The following is a 26,630-nucleotide window of genomic DNA, read 5'->3' on the forward strand; positions in this document are numbered from 1 at the left end:
GTGTGCTCAAAATCCCAGAAGGAGAGTGGAGGAGTGATTGTGGCATGGCCATCCCCTCTAGGGAGTGATTTCTTACTTTCCCTCTCATTGTCTCTGTTTCTTTGGGAAGCACACATGCCCTATGGTAAAAAACTTTTTTTTTTTTTCTTTTCCTGAAGAGGTCTTTGCTATAGAGCACATACGCTTGCCAGAAAGACGGAGAGAGACAGAAAGCAAGAAATCACCCACCAGGGGGGATGGCCACACCACAATTCCCTTCTCCTCCATTCTCCTCTTGAGATCTTGGGCACACACGCACAAACGCCCGGCGTGAGTTTAAGACACCAGGTCTGGGACTCGAACCATGGTGGACTACATGGGAGTCCAGTGACATAGCCATTATGCCAACTGCTGGTCCCCAGAAAAAGCCTTTTTAAAAAGGCTAAAATGTATATTATTTCATTTATTATGAATAAAGGTAGAGCAGATGAATCTTGAACTCAGAAAAAGATAAATTTTTGAAAGTTTCAGGGTAAGAGTTGGTATTGGAGGTACATTTTAAAAAATGCGTAGATGTTAGGTGATATCCAGGTAAGGCAGAGGACCCAACGTGAACAATGCTCAGAAATGCTGGAAGTGAAGATTTGTCTGGGACATGGGGAGTGGTCCTGTTTATTAGGTTATAAAGATCGACCTTAGCAAGAATCACTAATACCATAGACACTAAGTACCTGACCCTGTTATTAACTCATTCAATCCTTATACAGCCCTAAGAGGAGACTTTCTAAGTCAAAGAACTGACCTATAAAGAGGTGATGGCTGGGCTCTCAGGTGTAACTGACAACTCCAGGATGTTGGACCAGGTATCTGGATCCTGACAAGAACAAGGTGGTGTAGTTTGGATGACAATCATGGAGTTTTGTCCCCGTGAGAGGCACTTGAGAGACGTTGAAGACTTGATTTTGAAACAGCAGTATGGCATGAGCTATGTATGACAACGCTGAAGAAAAATATTTTGACAGTGGCATAAAGGATTGATCAGATCAGAAATAAGTGAAGTCCAGGAATTGGTTTCAATGCTCTAAGAAGCCAGTAACAGGAACGAGCAGATGGCATAGTGGTTACATCATTGGACCCCCATGTAGTAGACCACGGTTTGAGTCTCGGACCTGGCAGCTTAAAAAAATTCACACTGGGTGTGTGTGCACGTGTGCCCAAAATCCCAAGAGGAGAAGGGATTGTGGCATGATCATCCTCCTCTGGGGGGTGATTCCTTGCTGTCTTTCAGTCTCTCTCTGTTTCTCTGGTGAGCATATGCACCCTATAGCAAAAATCTCTCTTTAAAATAAATAAATAAATAAACAAACAATAAAGCCAGTAATGTATTGGAGAAGTAGGAAGAGGAGAGAAATGAAAGATGAATCTGGGAAATCTAGCTTGAGAGGCCTGACAGTGGCTTAATGAGTGTCATCAGATGAAATTGGAAGACTTAGTTCGGGGAGAAGGAACAGATACGTTTTAGTCATTTAAGGTACTGATGAAATCATGGCGAAGCTATCCAGGAGGCTTCCGGAAATATGTTGACCAGAGAGAAAAAAGCTGAAGGCCACATTTAGGAGTCATCACTTTAAAAAGCAAAAGATCCAATCCACGTATGAAAAATGTTCCCTGAGAATCACTGGACAGGGATAGGACTGCAGGCAACACCTTTTTTTTCTTCTTCTTCTTTATTTTTTTTTGGGGGGGGAGGGACAGAAAATGCCAACATTCTTCAGTGGTTTCCAAGTTTTCTTCCACCCCCAAGAACAGAGACATATAACATACTCATGTCACCAACACACCCTTTAGTTGGTGCTCTATGACTCGTGTCACTTTAGGATAAGGCAAAACTGCTGTGAAGGTATTCCTGGATGTTGGTAACAAAAACCTGCTTCCATAGGGGGAGCTCCCTGTCTGCCTTCTTCCCCTGTTCCAACGATGTGGGTGAATGTGGCTTCAGTGGAAGGTTCACTTTCCATATCTGCAGCTCATCAACACAAATTATTTCATACTTCCTAGTTTTCCTGTTTTTGAAAGAATACTGCAGCTGTTGGAGCCACCATTTCTCATATAGAACTTGTCTCTTTTTTCCCAGGGAAAATGGCATTGGTCTGACTTGCTCATGGTGTTAGAAAATATATAATGGATTGTGCACTTACCCCTCTAGTGAATTCGCAGCTCTGTCATTTTCAAATTCAAGAAGTCCCTTCCATTTTTCAAAATCTCCAGATATTATAAAATTTAATTCTTTATAAGACATCATGTTACTATTTTACTTGCAGAGTTTGCGAGCGAAATCCTAATCCGTGTTTTACGTGGGCCATTTCATGTCATTTATCCACTCATTCTGCAAATGTTCAGTGTTACCTACTTAAGTAGAAGTGTAGCTCTGAATGCTGGGATACATTTTTGAAAGGATGGGCAATATTCCAGAGAGAGAATTTCAACTTCCTTAGAGAGCTTTGACTTCCAAATAGAAAAACTTTGAGTTTTAATGTATTTCTGCAAATAAAAATGGTTATTAAAAAGAAAATTAAAAAGGGGTCAGGTGGTGCATGACAGCACAACTGGGCCCATGCGAGACCAGTCCTGCCTGTTTTTGTGTCCCAAGACCTCTCTGAGCACGCCAGGCATGTGAGCGTGTGGGGCGGCTGAGATGAGGGGTGGATAGCAGGGTGGGGACCCTGTGGGGGCGTGCCTGTCTCTCTTTCTTTCTCTTATGAAGAAGGAAATAAACATTTAAAAAAGGAAATGCTGACCAACAAGTGGCATGGTGCTGAATTCCCACATGGCCAACCGAGGTTCGAGTCTCAGACCTGGCAGCTTGAAAATCATGCTGGGCACATGTGCATGCATGTCCAAAATCCCAGGAGAAGGTATTGCAGCATGGCCATCCCTCCTGTGTGTGTGGGGGGGAGGGGAGGGTGATCTCTCTCTCTCTCTCTCTCTCTTTCCCCCTCTCTCTCTATGGCAAAACCTTTAAAAAAAAAAAAAAGGAAATGAGATCTTTCTCTCTTTCTCTATGGCAAAAATATTTTTAAAAAAGGAAATGAGAAAACTATAAAATCTAAATGTCTTAAATATCTGGACAAGTAAAAACCAATTATATAAGGTTAATTTGTCATTCCTGGAGAGGGGGGAAGCCTAAAATAACTACAATGTGTAGGCCTCAACGTAAATCATGTTATTCCAATATTTGTCATGAAACATTATAAATGTTCAAATGTGCTTTATTACAAAGTGAGCCGATGAGAAAAGGGCATGAGAAATTTTCCTTCCCTCAGGTGTCTATTAAGTGCTCTTTGTTTCAGAGGACTCTCTTCTGTTGGATGATACCCATATGTTCTGTTCTGCTTAAACCTGATAACTGACTCTATAAAAAGGTATGCTCTTAAAATGGCAACTCCTCTGTAGTCTGTAATTTTAGATTTTGCAATCTTTGGTATTAAATTTTAATTCACTAGATGTCCTCGCTTTTAATTAAATCTCTAAACATTCTTTGGAGGCATGGTCCTATTCAGATATCTCTCTATCACTGACAGATCCCTCTCCTTTGTACCTACCAGTAAAAACCTTTTATTGTTTAAAGCATTTTCCCTGAAAATGTGAGCCCCCCTAATTCTCTTAATATTATTGCACCTATTTTTCTAGAAAGACATCAAATAATTAGGACAAAATCGGCAAATTCGAAGGTGGAATAGAATCGGTATCAGCAAGTACACTCAGTCACTCTCAGGAAGAATGGGAAAATATCTTTTTCCAATTCGGTGAACACATGGGTTAGTATCTGATGGACTCCCACAGAGACGGGAGAGATTCCTGGATCCACAGCTGCTAATAACTTGTGCTGGGACTAGGGAAAAACCACTTCACTTCCTACTGGTTGAGCTTTCACAGCTTGACTAAAAAGGGTAATTAGCCTGTTGTTTGGGTAAGGCAGGAATGAAAATTCTAGCTCTGCTCGCCTTCCTCCAATAACCCAAACACAAAACATGATTTTGGCTCCAATGGGCGGCGTAACTCCTTTAAACTTTTATTTCATGTGCGTGTTGACAACGCCACTGAAGCACACAAAGCGGTAGTCAAAGGAAAGTTGTTAAGGTGAAACAAATCAAAGTGCCTGTGGGGGGGAAACAGTAAAGATAATTGGCTGAGAGAGGAGCAGAATGATTGTCTCTCAGAGAAAGCAGGAAGAGAACAGTGAGTTGTCTTGGCTCTACAATTTTAGTTAAAATATACATTGTAGCATGTTTAATTCCATACCTGTAACATGTTAGATACCATCAGGTATCTTAACAGAGTTAAGGAGGTGATAAAAATAGGATACGAAATGCCAGCCAGGTCAAACACGTAGAGTTCGTTATCAAAGGAGATGGCATAGAGAAGTATTGTTTTTCCTAGGCCAGCTGGTGGTGGTGGTGATGGTGGCCGAGTCCCATATGGCTGGCTGCGCAGTTAGTCCTGAATCTGGAGGCTTGAAATAACACACGATAGGCATTTGTGGGTATGCAAAATCCCAAAAGGAGGGAGAAATAGAGGAGAAGGGATTTGTGGCATGGCCATCCCACAGTAGGGGTGCTTTCTCCCTTCCCCTCTCTCTTTTGTCAGTGAACACACATGCCCTGTACCCCCCTCCCCCCAAAAAAAATCTTTCTCTGACCTAACTCATCAATCTGTTTGAATCAGGTGCTGTTGAACACAAGTAGAAAATGGGAATCATTCAAATATGCAAGACATAATTAAGGGAACATTTTCCAAGAGAAAATTAATTAAGCTGGGTAAACATATGGTTATCTCATAACTTAAAAGTGAAATTACTCCTTACACATTATGTAGACTCTAAGAGAATAAGAATTGCAGTTTATAACATAAGTGAGTTAGAACAGTGAAGAGATAAATGTATTATATTTGATATGGAGCCATTCTAAGTAATTCAATTAATATAAGAATACAAGAAAATGTTCTCTTAAAGCCTGGCAAATCAGATGTGAAATTCTAAGCAGGGGTTCTTACCAACAGTCTGTGTGTGTGTGTGTGTGTGTGTGTGTGTGAATAACTTTTATGTGGCCATACATAAAAGAATGAAAAAGACAATGACTAAAAGGTAAGGAGTTTATAATAAAGTGCTATATTCATCAAGAATTTTTTTTAATTACTAGAATAGTTTTTTTTTTTTTTGAGAGTTTTTTGTTATAGGGCCCGTGCGTTTTCCAGAAAGACAGAGACAGAGAGACAGAAAGTGCACGCACACACACTCAGCATGAGTTTAAGCCACCGGGTCCGGGACTCAAATTGCGGTCGACTACAATGGGAGCCCAGCAACATAGCCATTATGCCAGCTGCTGGTCCCAAATTACTAGAATAGTTTTGATGTAGATAAAAATTCTAATACTATTCATGTGACTCTAGATCAAAAATGCTCTAAACCTTAATTTTTCTTCTACCCTAGTAGGATACAAAAAAGGAATATTTCATTGCTATGCTATTTTCCAATCATAATAGTGGCATTCGTTAATCCCCAAATGACTACCTTTGATTTTCCATTTGGACATCCAATTTTCCATACTTGACTTTTGAAGCAGTTAAGTCTCCTGTGTGGGTCTTTGATTTTACTAAACTGTGCTTTTCTGGGCTCTCAGGATTACTTCTTTAAGACATTCCTAGTGATCTAAGAAAACGCTCTCTACCTGTAGAAAGAAATAGTGAAATGTACTCAACTTTGAATAATTTACAGTATCTTTTTAGGAAAAAAGTAAATATTTTATATATTTTATGGCAAATAACATACATATTTAGAAGAACAACATAAATAGTTGATAGGTCCCTGGGCCACTGTTACTCTGGAAAACCTTTGCACAGTATGTGTTATATATTTAGGTCGACAATATATTTTATGTATTTGCTTCTATGAAGGAACTTTATAAAGTTTATAGAAAAATGCAATTAAAATATGAGTTCATTTTGGTAGAAAACATTTTTAAATTCATGCATAGTTGGTTTTCTCATAATATGTACTTCTTCTTCTTCTTTTTTTTTTTTTAGAGAGGTTTTTGCTATAGGGTGCGTGTGCTTGCCAGAAAGAGAGTGACAGAGAGACAGGAAGCGAGAAATCACCTTCGGGGGCGAGGAAGGGGGGATGATCATGCTGCAGTCCCTTCTCCTCCATTTTCCTCTCAGGATCTTGGGCACGCATGCACACGCGCCCACCATGAGTTTAAGCCACTGGGTCTGGGACTCGAACCGCAGTCGACTACATGGGAGTTCAGCCATATAGCCATTACGCTAACTGCCGGTCCCTAATATGTACTTTTCATGAACTTATTGAAGCCCTCAGGACTAACCTAGAGCAGTATATAAACCACTGTGGCTTCTACATTATACTAGATATTATAGATAGAGTAACACAGTTTTCATTTCAAATGAACTTTGCTTTCTACCTCATGTTCTCTTCTTTCTTCTCCTCCTCCTCACTTGTGGGCAAACATGCTATTGATTTAAAGACTGGGGTGCTCAAATGGCTCATGGGAGCTAAGTGGAGAATAATCATCAGACCTTGAACAAGTGATGGTTAATGAGGTAGAAGACCTTCCGCAGGTAGCTGTTCCCTAATGTGTAAAAATGAGGACTTAGTTTAGAAGTACTAAAAAAACCTTCTAATTTTCAGAACTACTAGCTCAGATTGAACCACTTTCACCTAGTATCTCAATGTTCAGAAATGGAAAGGGTCAAAATTCCTCTTTCAATGTTTAATTTTTATTTTTCTACCTATTAAAGATGAAGCAAACCTTTAACATTTTTCATTATAATTAAAAAAAGAAAACATGTAGATTGAGACTTGAACTTAAGCACTTCCATACGCTTATAAGGTATAGCAGGATCAAATCAACAGGTTTCAGATTTAAGTTGTCTAACTCCCATTTCTTTTATACACACACACGTATGTAAGTATATATGTATACTTATATATATATATAAATGTGGGATTTGCACACACACTCACACTAAAGCATGCTTGTGGGTTCTTACACATAGACCAGTGAGGTTTACACTGACAAGTTCCTACCTTTCATCTCCAACTCCAGATCAGTAATTTGCAGCCCCTTGCAAAGGAGAAGGGAGCCAGCCTGTACTGGACATCTGTTATATGATAGATAGATATTCTTAGCAAATCTTTGTGAGACGAGATAGTCTTATGAAGCAAATCATTAGTTAGGATAGTTACAGCATGTACTTAGCAATTCATTCAGAAGAGACAAAGAATAGTACAATGGGAGGTAAGTCCCACTCCATTTCCTCTCATGATGCTGTCCACCATATACCTGTTAGCTATTTGTGTGTCATTTTGAGAAATGTTCAGTTGGTAATTGGGTTGTTTCCTTAAGATTGAGTTGTGTGAGTTTCTGACATATTTTGGATATTAACCCCTTATTAGATATATGATTTGCAAATATCTTCTCCCATTCTGAAGGCTGTCTCTTCATTCTGCTCATTTCCTTGGCTAAGCAGAAGGATTTTAGATGATGTCATCTTGTCTATTTTTGCTTTTGTTGCTTTTGGGGTCACATCAAAAAGATATATTGCTCAGATCAATGTCATGGAGTTTTCCCTTCTGTTTTGCTTTAGTGTTTCAGGTCTTATGTCTAATTCTTCAATCAATTCTGAATTGATTTTTGCAGAGTATGTGAGATAAAGATCTAATATCGTTCTCACCCATGTGGGTATCCACTTTTCTCAGCTCCATTTATTTAAGAAACTGTCCTTTCTCTGTTGTGTGTTTGTGGCATTTTTGTCAAAAACTAATCGACTATACATGCTTGAATTGATTTCTGGGCTCTCTATCCTTATCGATTGGTCTATATGTCTATTTTTATGCCATCAGACACTCTTTACTCTAGTTTTGTAGGATATTGTTTAAAGAATTATCTTTTAATTTTTATTTATGTATTTTATTTACTATTATTATTATTTTAATTTACTACAGACCATCTCACTAGAGAGAGACAAAAAGAGAGAAAGTGAGAAAGCAAGCCACCATATCCAGGACTCAAACTGTGGTCAGCCATGTGGAACTCCAGCACTTTAACCACCACACCACCTGCTGGTCTCCAAGATTTATAGGATATTTTATAGCCCAGTAATGTGATGGCTTCAGATTTGTTCTTTGGTCAAGGTTGCTTTGGCTTTTCAAAGTTATTTGTGGTTCCATAAAAATTCTAGAATTTTTTTCTGTGAAAAATGTCAGTAAAATTTTCATACATATTACATTGAATCTATAGATCACTTTTGGCACATTTTAACAATATTAATCCTTTCAATCCATGAATTTGAATATCTTTCTTTTTACTGGTGCCTTCTTCAGTTTTATTCATCAGTGGTTTTCACTGTACAGTTCTTTTATTGCCTTGGTTAAATCTATTCCTAAGTATTTATTTATTTGTTTGTTTTGTAGCTATTGTAAATGAAGTCCTTGTCTTGGTTCTTTTTCAAGTAGGTAGTTTATACTGATTTTTAAGGTCTAGCCTGTGGCCTGACAGTTAAGAGGCTGGATACCACATGGCCAACCTTGCAATTTAAGTCTTGGATCTGTCAACTTGAAAAACATGCCAGGCACCTATTGTGCGTGCCTAAATCCTGAAAAAAGAGAGAAATAGAGACGAGATTGTGAAATGACTATTCTCCATGCGGGCGAAGGGACTGGGAGTGCTCTTTTACTTTCCTTTTCTCTCTTTCTCTCTTTGTCTTTTTTTGGTGAACACATGTGCCCTCTGGGAAAAATTTTTAAAGATAAAGAAATGCTACTGGTTGACTTTATATTTTGTACTTTCAGTGAAATAATTTTTCAGTTCTAGCAGGGTTTTTTGTTTTGTTTTGTTTTGGTGTTCTCTTTAGGGTCTTCTATTTATAAGATCATGTTGCCTACCAGTAGGGATAAATTGTCTTCCTTTCCAATTGAGTTACATTTTATTTCTTTCTCTTGCTTAATTACTTTAACTAGGAAGTTTTAACTATAGGGTTCATGGACTTGCCAGAAAGACAGGAATAGACAGAGAAACAGAAAGCAAGAAATCACCCTCCAGGGGAGATGGCCATGCCACAATACCCTCTCCTCCATTCTCCTCTTGGGATCTTGGGCACACACGCACACGCACCTGGAGTGAGTTTAGGCCACAGGGTTCGGGACTCGAACCGCGGTTGACTACATTTGACTACATGGGAGTCCAGCAACATAGCCATTATGCCAACTGCTGGTCCCTTAGCTAGGATTTCTAATACTATGTCGAAAAGAAGTAGTGAGAATGAGTATCTTGTCTCTGATCCTACAAAAATGCTTTTAACTTTTCACCATTGAGTATGATGTTAGCCATAGGTTTACTATATAGATATAGCTTTTTATCATGTTGAGATATATTCCTTCTATATGAAATTTGTTGATTTTTCAAATTGTGAAAGAATGTTACATTTTTTAAATGCTTAGTCCGCATATATTGAGATGACCATTTGGCTTTTGTCCTTCATTCTATGAATGTGTGTATGTGGAACCATCCTTGTGTCCCTGGGATAAACCTTACTTTATCACCGTGAATGATTATGTTAATATGCCATGGAATTTGATTGCCAATAGATATTTTTAAAATGCTTCTTGCCTCTATGTCCACCAGAGAGATTGACCTATCATTTTCTTATAGTATTCTTCTTTAGATTTGGTCTCAGGGGAATGCTGACCTCGTCATGGCCTCATAAAATGAATTTGGAAGTATTCTCACTTATCAAAGTTTTAGGAAGAATTTGAGAAGAATTGATATACTTCTTTAAATATTTGGTACAATGCAGTTGTGAAGCCATCAGGCCCTGGTGGCTTTTCTTGTGCTCTTTTTTATTTCTGTGGTGTCGGTATACTGTTTCCTCTTTCTTTTTTGTTTAAAATTTTTTTTTCTTTTATTGGTAGATGGCACCTGCACTTGCCAGAGAGAGACAGAGAGATCAAAAGGGGAGAGGAAGCATGCTCTCCCACCACAATGGAGCATGGTCATGCCACAACCCCTTCTCCTCCATGCCTCCATCCTGCTGGGATTTGGGCATGTGCACATACATGCCCAGCCTGTTTTTCAAGCTACTAGGACCAGGATTCAAACTGTAGTAGGCCATGTGGAATTTGGCTCCCTTAACCCCGAGGTTAGGAGGTCCATCCCTCTTTTCTGATTTTATTTATTTGAATATTCTCTTGTTTTTTTTTTAAATTTTTTTAATTGACTACCTAAAGTTTGTCAATTATATTCATCTTCAAAAAAAAAAAAACAACTCTTTCATAGATGTTTTTCCCCTTTTGTTTTTATACTCTCTAAGTTATTTCTACTCTAGTTTTTATTATTTCTTTTTTTTTCTGCTAACTTTGGGCTTCATTTATTCTTGTTTTTCTAGTTCCTTGAGGCATAACATGAGGTTGTTTGTTTGGGACCTTCTTTTCTAATTTAAGTGTTTATTGCTGTAACTGTCCATCACAGGACTGCTTCTGCCTCATCCCATAAGTTTTGTTATGTTGTGTTTCCATTTCATTTGTCTCAAGATATTTTTTATTTTCCTTTTTATTTCTCCACTGACCCATTTGTTTTTCTGCGAAACATGTTTAATTTTCATGAAATACCCTACCCTTCCTAAAAAAAAAGATAAATAAGACTACATTGTTCTGCACCTTGCTTTTGGCATTTAGTGGTGAGAGTGGTATTTATCCTTATTTTATGAATGAGGCAACTGAGGTGGAGCGTGGGTAAGTTGACTTTGTGACTTGCAGAACTGAGAATGCCAGTCTCTCTGACTCCAAGCACCAGGTTCATTTTATTTGCCCTTGTCATCTGGAGCACGGGTATGATTTCTTATCTATAAGTGGCAATGACTGCCACCAAGCCTAGGTAGCTTTACAAAGCTCCTCCTGTGTGCCCTCTCCTCTCCCTTTGTGCATCATTATCCTGCTTCCTAGAATCCTTTCTCCCAAGCCTAAGCTTCTTGTGCCTTTATACAACTCAAAGCACCTTTGCACTTTAGCTCTGTCCTTACTATGTGTAATATTTTCTCCATAAATGTCGAATGCACTCCTCTCCAGTTCTCTTCTTTATCCCCATAGCTCGCCATCAGAATTTATTTTTCTAAATAATATAGATATATATTGGGTAGTTTTCCTAAGGAAAGCTCTTTACCACAAGACAGGGCGGGAGATCAGTAAAGAACTCTGCACCCCTAGAACATATAGGTGAGCCTGTGACCACAGCAAGACAATCACAGCTTCTTCCTTATCCCTATTACAGAAAGGTAAGTTCATGACCCAAGCCGAGTCCTCCCCAAGGATTCTTGTAACTAATGCTGGCATGAAAGTGATCTCTTTGTGAAGCTATAAACATGTAGAAGTAGAAGTTGCCTGTGGTTGTGTCCCATGCTAGGTGAAGAGAGCCCTTCTGCAAAATAGAGAAGGAAGTCCACAGGCAAAGTGTTCATAAAAGGCTTTCTGAGGGAATTTGAAGTTGAGCTCTGAAGGACAGGTAGACATTAAGCAAAAGATGCAGGGAAAAGGATTGAGTAGAGCATACAGAGAAGGGTTTAGATGAAGAGAATATAGCATGTACAAGTCCAGGATCAAGAGAGAATATGTTCTGCTGGCTTGACTACAGGAGACTAAACTGGCTGGAGCACAAGATCAGGATGCTGGGGAGGCGATTGGTGCTGGAATTTCCAAGCCCTGCTGAGGACTGTAGGAGTAAATAGGAGATCACTGGTCATGGTAGGTGGCCTTCAGGAGTTGGCTGGGAGTGGTGTTTTGTGATGTTCTTGGTTGCAAGCATGAGTAACTGATGTGCACAGAGGGGAAATTCAATGGAAGGATATTTAGTGACTAGCTATGGAAACATGCAGAGAGCTAGCGAACAAGGCTCAGCAAATGGACATGAACCAAAGAAACCAGGCAACAAAAGCAAGCCTGCAGGACTCTGACACAGACGCTTCTCCATAGTCACACGTGACCACTCGTACCTCAGAATTCTCACCAATGCCACTGCCACCATGCTGAGTAATTTCCCACTGTCCCTGAAGCTTGCATTGCTTTCTCAATATATTTTTTTTTCCCTTGAAGGCTAGTATCTGATTGACTAGTTCATAGCTTAGCTACCAGAAGTTTTAGAGATAGAATGGCTGCCTCCCAAAGACTTCCATAGTGAGAGATTGCTCCCCACTCCTACTGCCACCTTTTATAAAATAGGAAATTCTTCCCCAAGTGTTGGAATGTCAAGTGGCCACGAAAAGAATCAAATACCTGCTACTTCCTCTCATGTTTGTGTTTTAGAACAATCTTATGCTTTATGGAGAATATAGGGCAGACACATGGGCTGCAATAAAATCAACCAAGGCTGCTACACTAATTTAGAGCGATGTGGTAGCCTGGACCACGGAAATGGCAGACAGTGGTATGGATAGAGAGACATACATGGATTGAAGAGATGTTATTGATGCAGACATGAAGCAGTTTATTGAGCAGTTGGGTTGGGGACGCTGAGGAAGAGCTAAGTATGAAGAATGACACAAACTTTCTGGCTTGGGTGTCTTGCTGCTAGATAGCTTCCATTTCGATAACCTAGGAGAAGGAGTAGCATCCCAAGTAGGTTCATTTTATCCTCACTCTACGATGAAGAAACTTAGGTTAAACACTCTGCTCAGAGCCCTATACTCAGCCAAAATGCACTCCAGGTCTGTTTGAATAAAAGCCTCATGATTCGTTGTTGTTGTTGTTGTTTTGTTTGTTTGTAAGGAGTTTTGAGTACCAGAATGGAAAGATTATGGATTAATCCATTGCAATCTCAGTATAGTGTTATATTTTCACTTGCCATCTTTTTAAAAAAATGTCCAATTTTTAGTAGGAAGAAGTAGTTTTGTAAGAAAATAACCTGCTAGAGCTTTTCAGTCTGTGGCTAATACATTCTTTTTAGTTTTTTTATTATACTTCACTTTGCACTGTTTAGTAACTAAAGCTTCTTCTTATATTTACTGTTTATTATGCTCAGCAGTTTCAAAGGCCATGGAAATTTTCAGAGGAAAAGCAGTGGTTAGATTAGCTACAGAAAAAGGTTGATTGTCTATATAAACACTCTAAAGCTTACGTTCATCTTTTTATTTAACAAATACCTATTTTGTACCTTCCACATATTCCAGGCAGTGAAAATACAGGAATAGGGCAAAATAGTCACAGTCTAATGCTTTCTTGAAGTTTCTAATGTGATTGGGAGAGACCAATAATATGCAAATAGATACACAATGTACTTAGTGAGGTAATTGCTATGGACTACATAAAGCAAGATAAGGAGATAGGAAATACTGGGCATCTGAGATTAAGGAGTTCTTATTTCATTTTATTATTTTAAAATTTGCTATAAGGTCCATGCACTTGCTAGAGAAAAACAGAGAGAGGAAGAGAGGGAAAACGAAAAAGCATCCCCTAAGGCCATGTTCGTAATCCCTTCTCCATTCTCTTCTCGGAATTTTGGGCATGCATACACATGTGCCTGGTGTTTTTTCCAAACTACTGATCTGGACTCAAACCAAGTAGTTGACCATGGGGGAATCTAGCACCTTAACCACCACACCACTGGCTGGCCCCTAGTTCTTATTTTACCAAGGTAACATTTGATTAAACTAAAGGAAGAAGGAGTAAACCCAAACATATCTGGAGAGGGAACAGACTGGCAAGTGCAAAGGCAACATGGCAAAATCATGTTCTCTTCACATGTCACAAGTGTGTCATGCATTCCTTCATCACAGTGTAGATGAATGTTAGAGGGGGTCAGAAGAAAATTATCTAAAGTTTATGCCTAAATACCAAATATTTCTAGATAATTTTTCCTCAATCTTGAAATGCAAGAGAATTTTCTAGAGAGACATCTGGGAGAAAGATGCCTTTAAGGGAAAACAAAACAAAACAAAACAATAATGTATGCCAAGACAGCCAGAAATTCTCTATCAAGTTTAAAATCTGTGGGAATATAGATAGGGACCCTATAAATCACTAATGAGCATTATCATTCTGGTCACTTGTAACTGACTATAAAATCAGACTTATTTTATGATTTCCTTTCTCTATTTTTAGACATCACTGTAGATGTCTAAAATCCTCATTTTCAGACATCAATTCTAATTTTGCATGCTAAGAATAGGAATGTAACAGTGATTATTTTTAATTTTACTGATTCTTAAACTATGGGTAAAAGTGTTGCATATTTTATGTGATTCCTTTTAGGTTTAAAGATTTGGAGATATTAAGAAACTTACTTGTAGCATGTTAAGCAGTCAAATGACAGGTCAAGAATGTATACAGGACCTTGGATTCACTTCACTCAGCAAACATTTATTGAGATCCTGTTTCCTTCCTGATTTGAAAGTTATCTTTTTTATGAAGCACTGAATGAAGCATGAGACTGCCTTTTGATGCGAGATGTTTATTTTTATCACTTTACTAGATGCTATAGTCAAATCTATCATGCATTACTGAGTGATTTTTGTTTTTAATTAGGAATGGTTGCTAAAATTGTCATTTGCTAAGATGGTCACGGTTTTCCTGCAATAATCAGGTAACATGGTGAATAATTCAGTTTTCTCATGTTGAACTATCCTTGCATGAAAATAAACGCTAATGGTTTTTGTATTGTAATTTTGGGGATTTATGACTTTGTAGACCTTGTTCATTTTAATTACTGAATGAATAAACAACAAAATACTTATTCTCCCACTGAGAAGCAATTAGTAGGTCATTTCTACGTCCTTTTTTGATATGAAATCTTAGGTCAGGGGAGCCAGCCAGGTGGTATGATAATTAAGGTGGCTGGATCACACATGGGAGACAGCATGGTTTGAGTCCTGACCCGTTGGCTTGAAAATCAAACTGGGCACATGTGTGTACGTGCCCCAGATCCTGACAGGAGAATGGAGGAGAAAGGACTGCAGTGTGGACATCCTCCTTGGAGAGTGCTTTATCACCCCCCCCCCATCTCTCTGGCAAGTGCACTCACACTATAGTAAAACTTAAAAAATAAAATAAATTTTTAAAAACCCTAGGCTGGAAATGATTTTATATTAAAATGTTGATGGGGTCATCCATTGTCTGATAGTTTCCAGTATTGCTGCTGAGAACGTAATGATTATTTGCTTATCTATTTATTATATGCCTGGTATTGTCTTAAGCTCTTGAAAGAAAATAACTTATTTCATATTTACGTTAGCATTGTGAGGAAGATGATACTAGTATTACCCCCATTTTAAAATATATGGGAATTGAAGCATAGAGAAATGTCAGCAGATAAGTGGGAGGTTTCAGAAACGGACCCTGGCAGTTCCTGCTCAGTCAGGAGATCTTACCATCTCTCATGACAGTTTAATTCCTGATCCTTTGTACATGACCTGCTTTTAATTGGAGCCATTGCCAGGTGTCTGTATTAGTGCAGGTATAAACTCCAGCTATCCCGTATATCCCTCATCCCAGGGCCTCTCTGTTACCATGGTTTTAGCAATATTGCTGCAGGAACCCACCTGGTCCCCACTCATGGGCAACTTAAAGTATGGAGTTAGAGTTCCAGAGACAACCTTGATAGATGGAGAGACTCTCTCTGTCTGTCTTTCAGGCGAGCAATGCTGGGATGTCTCCCACATGATTCCCTAGGGGTGTCTAGTAGGATTGTGCTTCAGTTTCCCATTGAGTGGACCAACGGAACCCTGCTTTCCCCTTCCTCATCCTTATTTCTGCATCTGTGGATCTCTTCTCAAATAAGCTTTCTCCTTACAGCCTTTGCTTTGGGCTTTGTTTGGAGATAGTGGAGTGGTGGGCAGGTCAAGAGTTGGTATTGGAAATGGCCTGGAAAGTAGACCCTCAGGAAGAGGATCTGGAACTCAATCCCTTAGCAGTCAGACAGTATCAAATACCCCATTGCTGGTGGCAGGTGGAGTGGTGACATCACCACTGCTGAGACTGTCACTGAAGTGGATTGGGGTAAGGTACAGGTGAATATGAAGCTCTCGGTTAAGAGATAATGAAGGCCATTGAATTGTATGGGAGCAGGGGTCATGAAAAGGGATCCAGACTAGCTAGTTCGGTTAATGCTTTAGAAGCTTTCAATGAAGAAAAATAGCAGGCATAGTTCAGTTTAATATGAACCCAAGGCAGACTTTGAAAGCTAGGAGACCTCTACAGCAGCATATTACCACATGAAGGTGTAGAATATTTGGACCCAGTCTTTCATTTACTTATTTAAGAGGTTTTTGCCTTAGGGCGTGTGTGCTCACCAGAGAGAGAGAGACAGACAGACAGACAGAGACAGTAAAAGGGAAAGTGAGAAATCACCTCCCTCCAAAGGGGATGACCACACCTCAATCCCTTCTCCTCCATTCTCCTCTCAGGATCTTGGGCACGCACGCACACACATGCCTGGTGTGAGTTTAAGTCACCGGGTCTAGGACTCAAACTGTGGTTGACCATGTGGGAGCCCAGTGATATAACCATTGCACCACCTGCTGACCCCCCACATTATTTCTTTAAATGTATTTTTTGAGAGGCTTATTACTTAATTAGATATAGCCATCCTGAAATAAGAAGAAAGCAATGTGCTTTCATGACATCTTTCATTCTTCTTCTTCCATCCTTTCCACTAATTACCATAAGTTGGAAATTTCCTTCCAAGATTTATTACATCAACTTATGATTGTATATATACATAGCCATTTTTAAAGAAAATGTAATATTACATTGTGGAATCCTATTATTTATACTTAAATATGCTTTAAAATAGTTGATTTCTCATGTGAGTTCTTTATGATCAAGACTTTCTCTTTGTCAAGTCCTTATTTTGATTCATGTTTCACGGTTGGTTTATGGCTCAAGTTAATTTTTTTTTCCAGCTGTTGTTATGAGTTCTTAAATGTTTGAAAATTTCATAGGTAAAAAATATTTGCTTTGACCAATGAAAACTATCTTGACCAATATAGAATTTTGGAGTCACGTTGTTTCTGCTTAAAAACACTGTAAATAGGGACCAGCAGTTGGCATAATGGTTATGTCCTGGACTCCCATGTAGTCAACCATGGTTCGAGTCCTGGACACGGTGGCTTAAACTCACGCCGGGCACGTGTGCGTGTGTGCCCAAGATCCTGAGAGGAGAATGGAGGAGAAGGGATTGTGGCGTGGCCACCCCCCCTGAGGGGTGATTTCTCGCTTTCTGTCTCTCTGTCTCTCTCTCTTTTTCTGGCAAGCGTGCACTCCCTAGAGCAAAAACCTCTCAAAACAAAAACAAAAACAAAACAAAACACTGTAAATATAATTTTGGTCCTTTTGAGTTTAATGTTGTTGAGGTAAAGTTGGAAACAAGATTAATTTTTTAGCAATTTCTTTTGAGTGCTTTTAGAATTCTTTGTCTTTGAAAATCTCTGCAACAGATAAGTAATAAAATAAATTATTCTCTAATATATTTCTCCGTAACATTATGAGTTCACATGGTGAGTTTAGACAACCAAAACATCACATATTCACATATTTCTTTGTTTCAGGAAAGTATTCTTCTATTATATCCATAATTATTTTTAATATTCGATTTTATGCTTTTTAAGAACACCAAATATCTATATGATGAATATTTATATTCTGTATATTATACATATATTTTATTTCAGATTAATCTTTTTGTCCCTTTCCTTTGTGTCTTTTGTTTTTATTGTAATTACTATGAGTCCAATCTCTATGCCATGTCTGCTCCTTAGACTTCTAAACAATTCTAATTTCCTTTTTATTTTAAAAATAATTGTCGTGACAATTTCATATTTCAAAGTTACATTTCCATATGATAGTTATACACCTTGGTGGGGTACATTGTGATTTTTCAAAACACATATACAATGCGTAATGATCAAATCAGGAAAATAAACATATCCACTATCTTCAACATTTATCTTTACTCTGTGTTGTGTATATTCAACATATGCTTTTCTGGCTATTTGGAATTATATATTGAACTGCCACCATTTTTTTTTCTTACTATACTGTGCTATAGTCCTGTATAACCCATTCCACTTATTTAACGCAGTCTTTCATTTGTTAAACAAGTTCTCTCTGTCCCCCTATCCCTTTCTCTTTCCAGCTTCTGGTATCCGCCATTACAGTCTCTACTCTGCAATCCAATTTTTCAAGGGAAGATTTGTCTTTGTCTTCGTATTTGTCTTTCAGAGCCCGAATTATTTCACTTAGCATTATTTCCCCCAGCTTCATCCATTTTGGTTCAAATGATAGGAATTCATCCTTTTATGATTGAATTGTCTTCCATTATGTATAGGTACTACTTTTTTTTTTTTTTGCTCATCCATCAGTTTGGGGCCCTTAGGTTCATTTCATATCTTAGCTTTTGTGAACAGCACGGCAATATTGAGAGTGGTGTCTCTCCTTTACTCTCCACATTGAGTGCATCATTAAAGGTCAATAAATTTAATTGCCAAATAATGCTCTTGAGTCCCCTATTTTACTCCTCATTCTCAGCCAACAAGGCTATTACCATAGCCACCTTTTTGTGTTTCCTATTTGTAAGTAAACTTTAGAATTTTTTTAAAATTATGATTTGTGATTTACTTATAATCCATGTATATCTTTGTGGGCTATAGTGTGGTTAAAATAATTCTGATTTCTGCAATTTTTTGTTTTATCTTGCTTTTACAGTTGTGAGCTCCCTTTTTTATTATATTCTATTGTCTCATTTGTTATTCCTTCTTTCAGCTATTATTTCTTCTTTGGCTTCTCCTGTCAGAGTGTTTATATTACACTTAATTTCTTGGAGAGTATACAATGGTCGTTGCTTATATTTTCTGCTATTGTCTAGAATAAGTGTTGTTCCAAAAAATATTCTTCACTTGGCATTTTACTGGTTACATTCACTTTCTTTCATATGAAATTTTGCAGAACTTTTGCATCATTTTCTTCTGTTTACTCATCTTTGAAAGAAGTCACGTTTGCTTTTTTCCATCACTCCCCAGAAATGTTGTGAATGAAAAATCTTTCACAGTTATTCTTTTATATTTTTGTACTTGTCGAAGCTTAATTTTGCATTAAGGGCTTGCTATTGAATATTTGCTTTTTATTTGTCTCCTTACAGTTTAGGTTGTATAGTATGAAAAGGTGGGAAAGAGGAGTTGAGGAGAGAAATGCGGTAGGTTTTGTTGTATTATCTCTGCATGTTCAACCTCCATCCTCAATCTCTTGAAAGAACTGGGCTTCTCTCTGGTCCTGCAGCCTTGGGAAGCATGCCCTTAGAGGGCCAGCTCAGTGTAAAAACCAATGGCTAAAACCCTTTCGTTAGTTGTGTAGGCAGTATAGGTGCTCATTTTTCTCTGATAAGTTCACTTTAATCAATAGCTACAACATGCTTTTGTAGTGTGTATCTCCCCAAGATTAGCACTACACCTAGGTCATCATTTGTCAGGCACAAAAGCTGTATTCACTGAAAACAGAAATATTGACCATTATCTTTCTTTCAAACTTGAAGCCCTGGCCATTCACAATGATAGTTACTTATTTTATTGTGGCCTACTCCTAGCCTTTGCACAGCCAAAGTAAGAATTAGTAGAACCTTGAAAACGATTCCATTCCTTTTCTACCAACCTAAAGTCATAAATGGAGAGGGACCAGCAGTTGGCGTAATGGATGTGTCACTGGACTCTCACATAGTCAACCGTGGTTCGAGTCCTGGACCCGCTGGCTTAAACTCATGCCAGGCAAGTGTGTGTGTGCCCAAGATCCCGAGAGGAGAATGGAGGAGAAGGGATTGCGGCGTGGCCATCCCCCCAGGGAGTGATTTCTCACTTTCTGTCTGTCTCTCTCTGTCTTCCAGGCAAGCGCATGCGCCCTATAGCAAAAAACTCTCAAAATAAATAAATAAACAAACAAATAAATAAATGGAGAGATTTGCTTTGAACTTGACATTCTTGTCCAATCAGGGTACTTTTAGCAGACAATCTTGGAAATGGAATTGTCACCATATTAATTTCAGTTTCTCTTTTTGGTTCTTTATTTTGTAAGTGGATTTCATAGACAGGAGCTTTGGAAGTTTGAAGTTTTGTTGTTGTTGCTCTGTAACTATCAGAAGGTACATGTGCATGCAGGGTGGGGGGGTGAAGAGAGAGAGCGAGCACCTCACCTTGGGGTGTGGTCACACTGCAATCTTTTTTCCACCGTTTCCCCATACTGTCAGAGTGTGGGGCACACATGCACACAGCATGATGTTCAAGCCTCGGGGACCACGTGGACTCTAGCTCCTTACACATAGTACTTAACCACTGTGCTCTGTGCTGGCCCAGTTCGGATGTTCCCCAGGGAGTGATTTCTCACTTTCTGTCTGTCTCTCTCTGTCTTCCAGGCAAGCGCATGCGCCCTATAGCAAAAAACTCTCAAAATAAATAAATAAACAAACAAATAAATAAATGGAGAGATTTGCTTTGAACTTGACATTCTTGTCCAATCAGGGTACTTTTAGCAGACAATCTTGGAAATGGAATTGTCACCATATTAATTTCAGTTTCTCTTTTTGGTTCTTTATTTTGTAAGTGGATTTCATAGACAGGAGCTTTGGAAGTTTGAAGTTTTGTTGTTGTTGCTCTGTAACTATCAGAAGGTACATGTGCATGCAGGGTGGGGGGGTGAAGAGAGAGAGCGAGCACCTCACCTTGGGGTGTGGTCACACTGCAATCTTTTTTCCACCGTTTCCCCATACTGTCAGAGTGTGGGGCACACATGCACACAGCATGATGTTCAAGCCTCGGGGACCACGTGGACTCTAGCTCCTTACACATAGTACTTAACCACTGTGCTCTGTGCTGGCCCAGTTCGGATGTTTTACACATGAAAACTCTATTGGCTTTTCAGAAAGCCATGGCACATTTTTGCATAGAAAAATACATCATGACTTTTCCAACCTAATATTTTATTAAATAAATAGTAACCCTTTTATTGTCTGTAATTTTTCTATATTATCTTTGAAGTAAAAGTACTTTATAGATGAAATTGCTTCCATTATTTTTATATTCAATTCATAGTGAGTAAAAGTCCATTATAAGACATATTTAAAGATATGCCCCCCCACAAGGTCATTGATTTCTTAAAGCTATTTCTACTTGTATTTATATCTCATGATTTTTTTGGAAATTTATAACATTGGTTATACTGTCTTCATATGTTTCCTCCCCAAAGAGTAATGTAATGTTACAAATGTGCTATTGTTCTAGTCTTCACAAATCTTTAAGGTTATGAATCAAATACAGTACTCTGCATACATCAGAAACCAACCTTTCTTTTCTTTTCTTTTTTTTTTTTTTAGAGAGATTTTTGCTATAGGGCGCGTGTGCTCTCCAGACAGACAGAGAGAGACAGAGAGACAGAAAGCGAGAAATCACCCCCCAGGGGAGATGGCCATGCTGCAATCCCTTCTCCTCCATTCTCCTCTTGGGATCTTGGGCACGCACGCACACACGCCCGGCATGAGTTTTAAGCCACCAGGTCCGGGATGCGTTCTGTGGTCGACTACATGGGAGTCCAGCGACATAGCCATTATGCTAACTGCTGGTTCCAGAAACCAACCTTTCTAAGGAGACGTAAAGAAATGTCACCTAAATGAAGGAAAAGATTCTTTGGTGCATCAATTTTCCATATCTCTCACAGCATTTCTCCTCTCCTTACAGTGTGGGGTCTCCTATATACCATCAGAGATATCATTCTCTGAAAACAAATATATGTATACACACTATACACACAATACAAACATGTATACACAATATACAAACAAATATATGTATTCATGTGGGAGGCTGCGCACCAGCGAGTCTGCCGAGGCCATTTTCATGAGTCTCTTACTATTGCCATCTTAGGAAGCCCTTAGGTTTTGGTTTCTCAGAGAGCAAACAATTACACAATGCCAAAGGCCACAATTGGCTCCCCTTCAAAACCTCACCTTCAAAACCATACTCTAATTGGCCACTTCCCATAGCGCTCACCGATTGGTGAGTTTAGAATCCCTCAGATTTGCATATTCAGCACCTTATGATTGGTCCAACCAATCATAACCCACCTTTTTACAATTCTTTATTTACATATAGAGCAACCAATCACCGCCCACCAACATGTATATAACCACGATCCCTGGCCCACAATAAACGGACGACCCTGAAGAGTTATAACACTGTGTCGTCTCCGTGTTGTAACACTGCGTCTTCTCCACGCTGCTCATCCCGTCTCTCACTCCTTCCCTCAGGAAACCTGTTTGACTGTCCTGCAGGTTGGGATATATACACCCTATACAGACAATTTAGATACAGTCATAAGATGACTAGCCATATATTGGTCAACATCCCGTAAGAAACATATCAAATAAGTTTGTGTATGTACACTCTGTGATAATCACACAATGACACTATCACCCAAGGATGTATTTCTCAGAATTATCTCAGAATGCGTGTGTGTATGGATGTGCGAATCTACATTAAACACGAGATCTGGGATTCCTTTTCAGGAGTACCCAGATCTGTGCCTATTGAAATCATCTACTTTTAGGTTGCCCCTAAATCTCCTTTTTGTTTTTGTTGAGAGCCACTTGTTCTTTGTATTTAAAACCTCCAGCCTCCAAAGTAGAAGCTTCCTCAACTTCTGGAAAGATTTCCAGTTATCTGGACATTTTTGCATATACACCAAACTTCTCAGTCTTTGTTATTAAGTTACTTTATAAAAGAAGGCATTCATGATGGTGAAAAAAGACTAACAGAGGTCAAATGAGAGGCAGACTTGGGAGGGCTGGATAAGTGGTGTGTGCACACACACCTTCCTAGCGGTGTCGATTTGAGCTTATGTTTCCAATCGCGGCCTCCGCAGTATCTCAGATTACTGCACAACATAGATACTCAGGGTTGCTGGTCAAATGTTTACCTGTAAATTGTAAGTCGCTAAAATGCTCAGTTTCCAATATTGGCTCTATGGCTGATCATATTTAAGGAATCATGTTGTTGTCAGGTTCCTAAATCTCTCATGGATAAATAAGAAACTCATAACCTACTAACATAAGACTCAAATTTCAAAGCTTGTGGTAAAGTGTCCTACTGTCAAATTTTAACACTTGGCTCAGAATTCCCATTGCAAATTTACACTTGGTTTTCCAATTAAAATGGGCTTTTGTGAGTCCCCTGCTGATAGCCACTGGCTTGATAAAAAGTAACTTCATTTGCAAGGGTGTTTAGGGAACCCTTGTGTAAGATCGAGTCTTCTGCTGTTGTCTTGAGCCCAGCTGTGCTGAAATATTAAACTTTAGTGAATTAGGTGAAATTGCAGCTTCCCGGCTGATAAAGTAATGCCTGTTTCTTTTTCTGCAAACCATCTTGAGCATGAGTTGTCTTCCCAATCCTTTGCACTAAGAGAAATAAAATTCAGAGTATCTTCTAAATCCAGACACTTCCATTTTCAAAACAGTTGTGCCATAAACTGCTTTTTTAAAAGTTCATTTATTTCTTCCATGAGAAAGAGAGAGAGAAAGAGAGAGAGAGGCAGACACCCCCAACAGGGTCTAATGCTGTGATCCATCTTGTGTCAGCTGACCTGGATCACAGGCATATGTGCCCAGTGTGCTTAGGGAGGATCTAGGACGTGAACCCAGTACCTCTCCCATGTAAGGCTACTTGTGTGACTGCTGTGTCACCAGCTGGTCCCTACTTATTTAACCAAAGGTTTAAATTTTCAAATATGTACAATTGGATTATTATATTATTTTAGCACTATCTGGCTATAACATTACACTATTATATCGTACTCAGATAAACAACTACATCCTTAAAACTGTCAGTCTTTGTCAGAACAGCTTTTTTTTCTTGCTTAGGACATATTTTAACAGCAAGGGTGATCTGTAGAAGCATATCATATTTTGTCACATTTGTTTTTAGCTTTTTGCTTCTTTACTGTAGAAGGATATCCTATTGTGTCACATTTGTTTTTAGCTTTTTGCTTCTTTGTCTCTTTAAGAATAATATTAGTTTCAAAGTATTTTTATTCATTGACCAAACAATTAATGATCAATAACTATGTGCAAAGTTCTGGTTTGTTTTAAATGAAATATTTTTACAGTAAATGCAGAATTAGTGGAAGGACAGGGCTGCCTTGTATTTTTCTTCTTGGTGTATACTGTTATTTTTCTCATGACAAGATCACCGGTGACAGCTTTATTTAGCTGTCTGGCTTACTTGAGCCTCCCAAAGCTCTCATATTGACCTGTTTCAGATGAAGACTTTATGCCTCCAGAAGATTTCAGTTGAAATATAAAGTACTTTTGTTATTTGGAAAAGTTAACTAATTAGTCTTTTCAAATTACCTTTATCAAGGTAGTCCCAAGATAGTGGGTTGCTTTTGGAAAAAATCTCAGATTTACATAAAAGTAGAATAAGTCATCTAACGAACCTCTATGTAACTACTGTAAGGTTTATGCTTTACTGATGTTCCTCAAGTGTTCAGAGTTAGTGGTGAGGCCTAGGGAGGTTGCTCAGTGGAGGCTCGGGCAGTCCATGGGCCATGTGTGGACAGGACAGTGTATGGTTGAAAGAGTTTAGGGCCACTTCCCACTAAGTAAGTAAAGAGCCAGACTATATCTTTGTCACTTTCCTGCAATAAATTAGATACTAAGCCAATAAATGAGATACTAACAAGTACGGTCTAGACGGTGAGTCTGTTTATTAGCTCTGGCTGCCATATAAAAATATCATAGATGGGTAGCTGAAACAAGAGGCATTTATTTGCCATAGTTCTGGAGGCTGAAAAGTCAGAGATCAGGGACCAGCATAGCCAGGTTCTAGTGAGGACCCTCTTCCGGGTTAGCTGATAGCTTCCCTCTGTGTCCTCACATGGCAGAGAACCGCGAGGAAGCAAACTTCTTCCTGTCTCTTTCTTTCTCTTTTAAAAAAAGAAAAACTGCATTTCATCCATGATAGATATCACAAGCTTGCATGAGAACAGAGAGGGAGGAAGGGAGAGAGAGAGAGAGAGGAGTACCCACCCTTGTTAGGGTCTCACCACACCATGGTCCCCTTTCCCAGCACTTCAGCTCATCACGCTCTTAGTCTCATGCAAACACAGCCATCACGTTTTTGCACCAACCCCAGGATCTGAACCTGCAGTTGGTCATATGGTTTCCAGCACTGCAGTTCAGTTTGCTACCACTATGCACCTGGTGGACCTCTTCTGTCTCTTCTCACAAGAGCACTAATTACTATGGCAGTCCATCCTCATGACCTACTCACCTTCCAAAGGCCCCATCTTCAAAAAACACACGGGGGATTGAGGTTTCAATGTAGGAATCTGGTAGGAGTAGGACACATTCAATTTACTGTGGTGTCAGAAGAAAGATAAAATTTAGGAGAGTCTGGGACCAGCTGATGGCGTAATGGTTACATCACTGGACTCCCATGTAGCTCACAGCGGTTCAAGTCCTGGACCTGGTGGCTTAAAACTCATGCTCTAGCTCCAGTGTGCATGCCCAAAATCCCAAGAGGAGAATGGAGGAGAATGGATTGCAGCATGGTCATCCCCCCTGGGGGGTGATTTCTCACTTTCTGTCTCTCCAAAAAGCTCACATGCCCTATAGCAGAAAGGAACAAACAAACAAACAAACAAAATTAGGACAGTCTACTTGAGTAAAGAACAATTCATGAATAGGGCAGCACTTAGAACCAGAGGAGATGCTGAGAGCTCCTTCCCGCACTGTGGGCAAAGATCGAAGTAAGAAAAGCCACTGATTGGCTACAGCTAGGTGGCTGCCCTATTTGGGCATGGTGTGATGAGTTGGCGGTCATTGACTGGCTGAAACCTGGCTGCCTGTGATTGGATGTTTGTTATACTGTTCTGGTTTGCAAGGTAGGAACTCAAAGTACAACTCTAATGGCTTCTTTATTCTATTCGACTGCAGTTTGCAAACTTTCTGAAAAGTGTCAGATAGTACATATTTTAGGGCTTGTGGAGTACCCGATCTCTTTCATCACTACTCAGTTCTCCCCTGTAGAGTCAAAGCAGCCATGGATCACACACAGTCACTGATAATTCAAATTAGTGGGCACGGAGGCGGTCCAGTAAATCATTCACAGAAACAGACAGGGTCTGAATGTGGTCTGCAGGCACTTAGTTTGCCCATCCTCGACGATTTCCTGGTTCCTGGTCAATTCCTGGACAGTTCGCTGTCCCTCCGAATCCGCATTTAAGCAAGAAGCAAGAGGTTACTGCTTCCCTTCAGTGTCACGATCCACCCAGCAACTTCTAAGTCTCTAGCAGCCAGTGTGCGTGGGAGGATCCAGTAGGGCGACTCCACAGTTTAAAAAAGTTCTTGAAGTGGGTCCTTTCTTCTCTCCCTTCCGCTTCAACAAGTCCTGGCTCTCCGCCTCTGCGACGCACACCGAGTGGCGGTACGAGTAGACACGCGGGCAGTCAGGGGAAGATGAGGGCACGGAAAAGTTGGAGCCCAATCAGCGCGGAGTTAAGCTCCCGCGCCCCAACCTTCAGGTGACCCCGCGCGGCGGCGGCGGCGGCGGCGGCGGCAGCG

General features: G+C 39.4%; 1 protein-coding gene across 1 annotated transcript in view; it reads left to right on the plus strand.

Annotated features, from left to right (window-relative positions):
• Nucleotides 1–552: 552 nt before the first annotated feature.
• ST8SIA6 (ST8 alpha-N-acetyl-neuraminide alpha-2,8-sialyltransferase 6) overlaps nt 553–26,630 on the plus strand; it is a 176,935-nt gene continuing 150,857 nt past the window's right edge. Inside the window, exons 1-2 of the mRNA XM_027776231.1 lie at nt 553–570; nt 26,360–26,493. Of these exons, the coding sequence (XP_027632032.1) occupies nt 553–570; nt 26,360–26,493 (152 nt within the window). The remainder of the gene's footprint in view (nt 571–26,359; nt 26,494–26,630) is intronic.

Source organism: Tupaia chinensis, unplaced genomic scaffold (genome assembly GCF_000334495.1).
Source record: "Tupaia chinensis unplaced genomic scaffold, TupChi_1.0 Scaffold000647_1, whole genome shotgun sequence".
In the NCBI taxonomy this organism is placed as follows: Eukaryota; Metazoa; Chordata; class Mammalia; order Scandentia; family Tupaiidae; genus Tupaia; species Tupaia belangeri.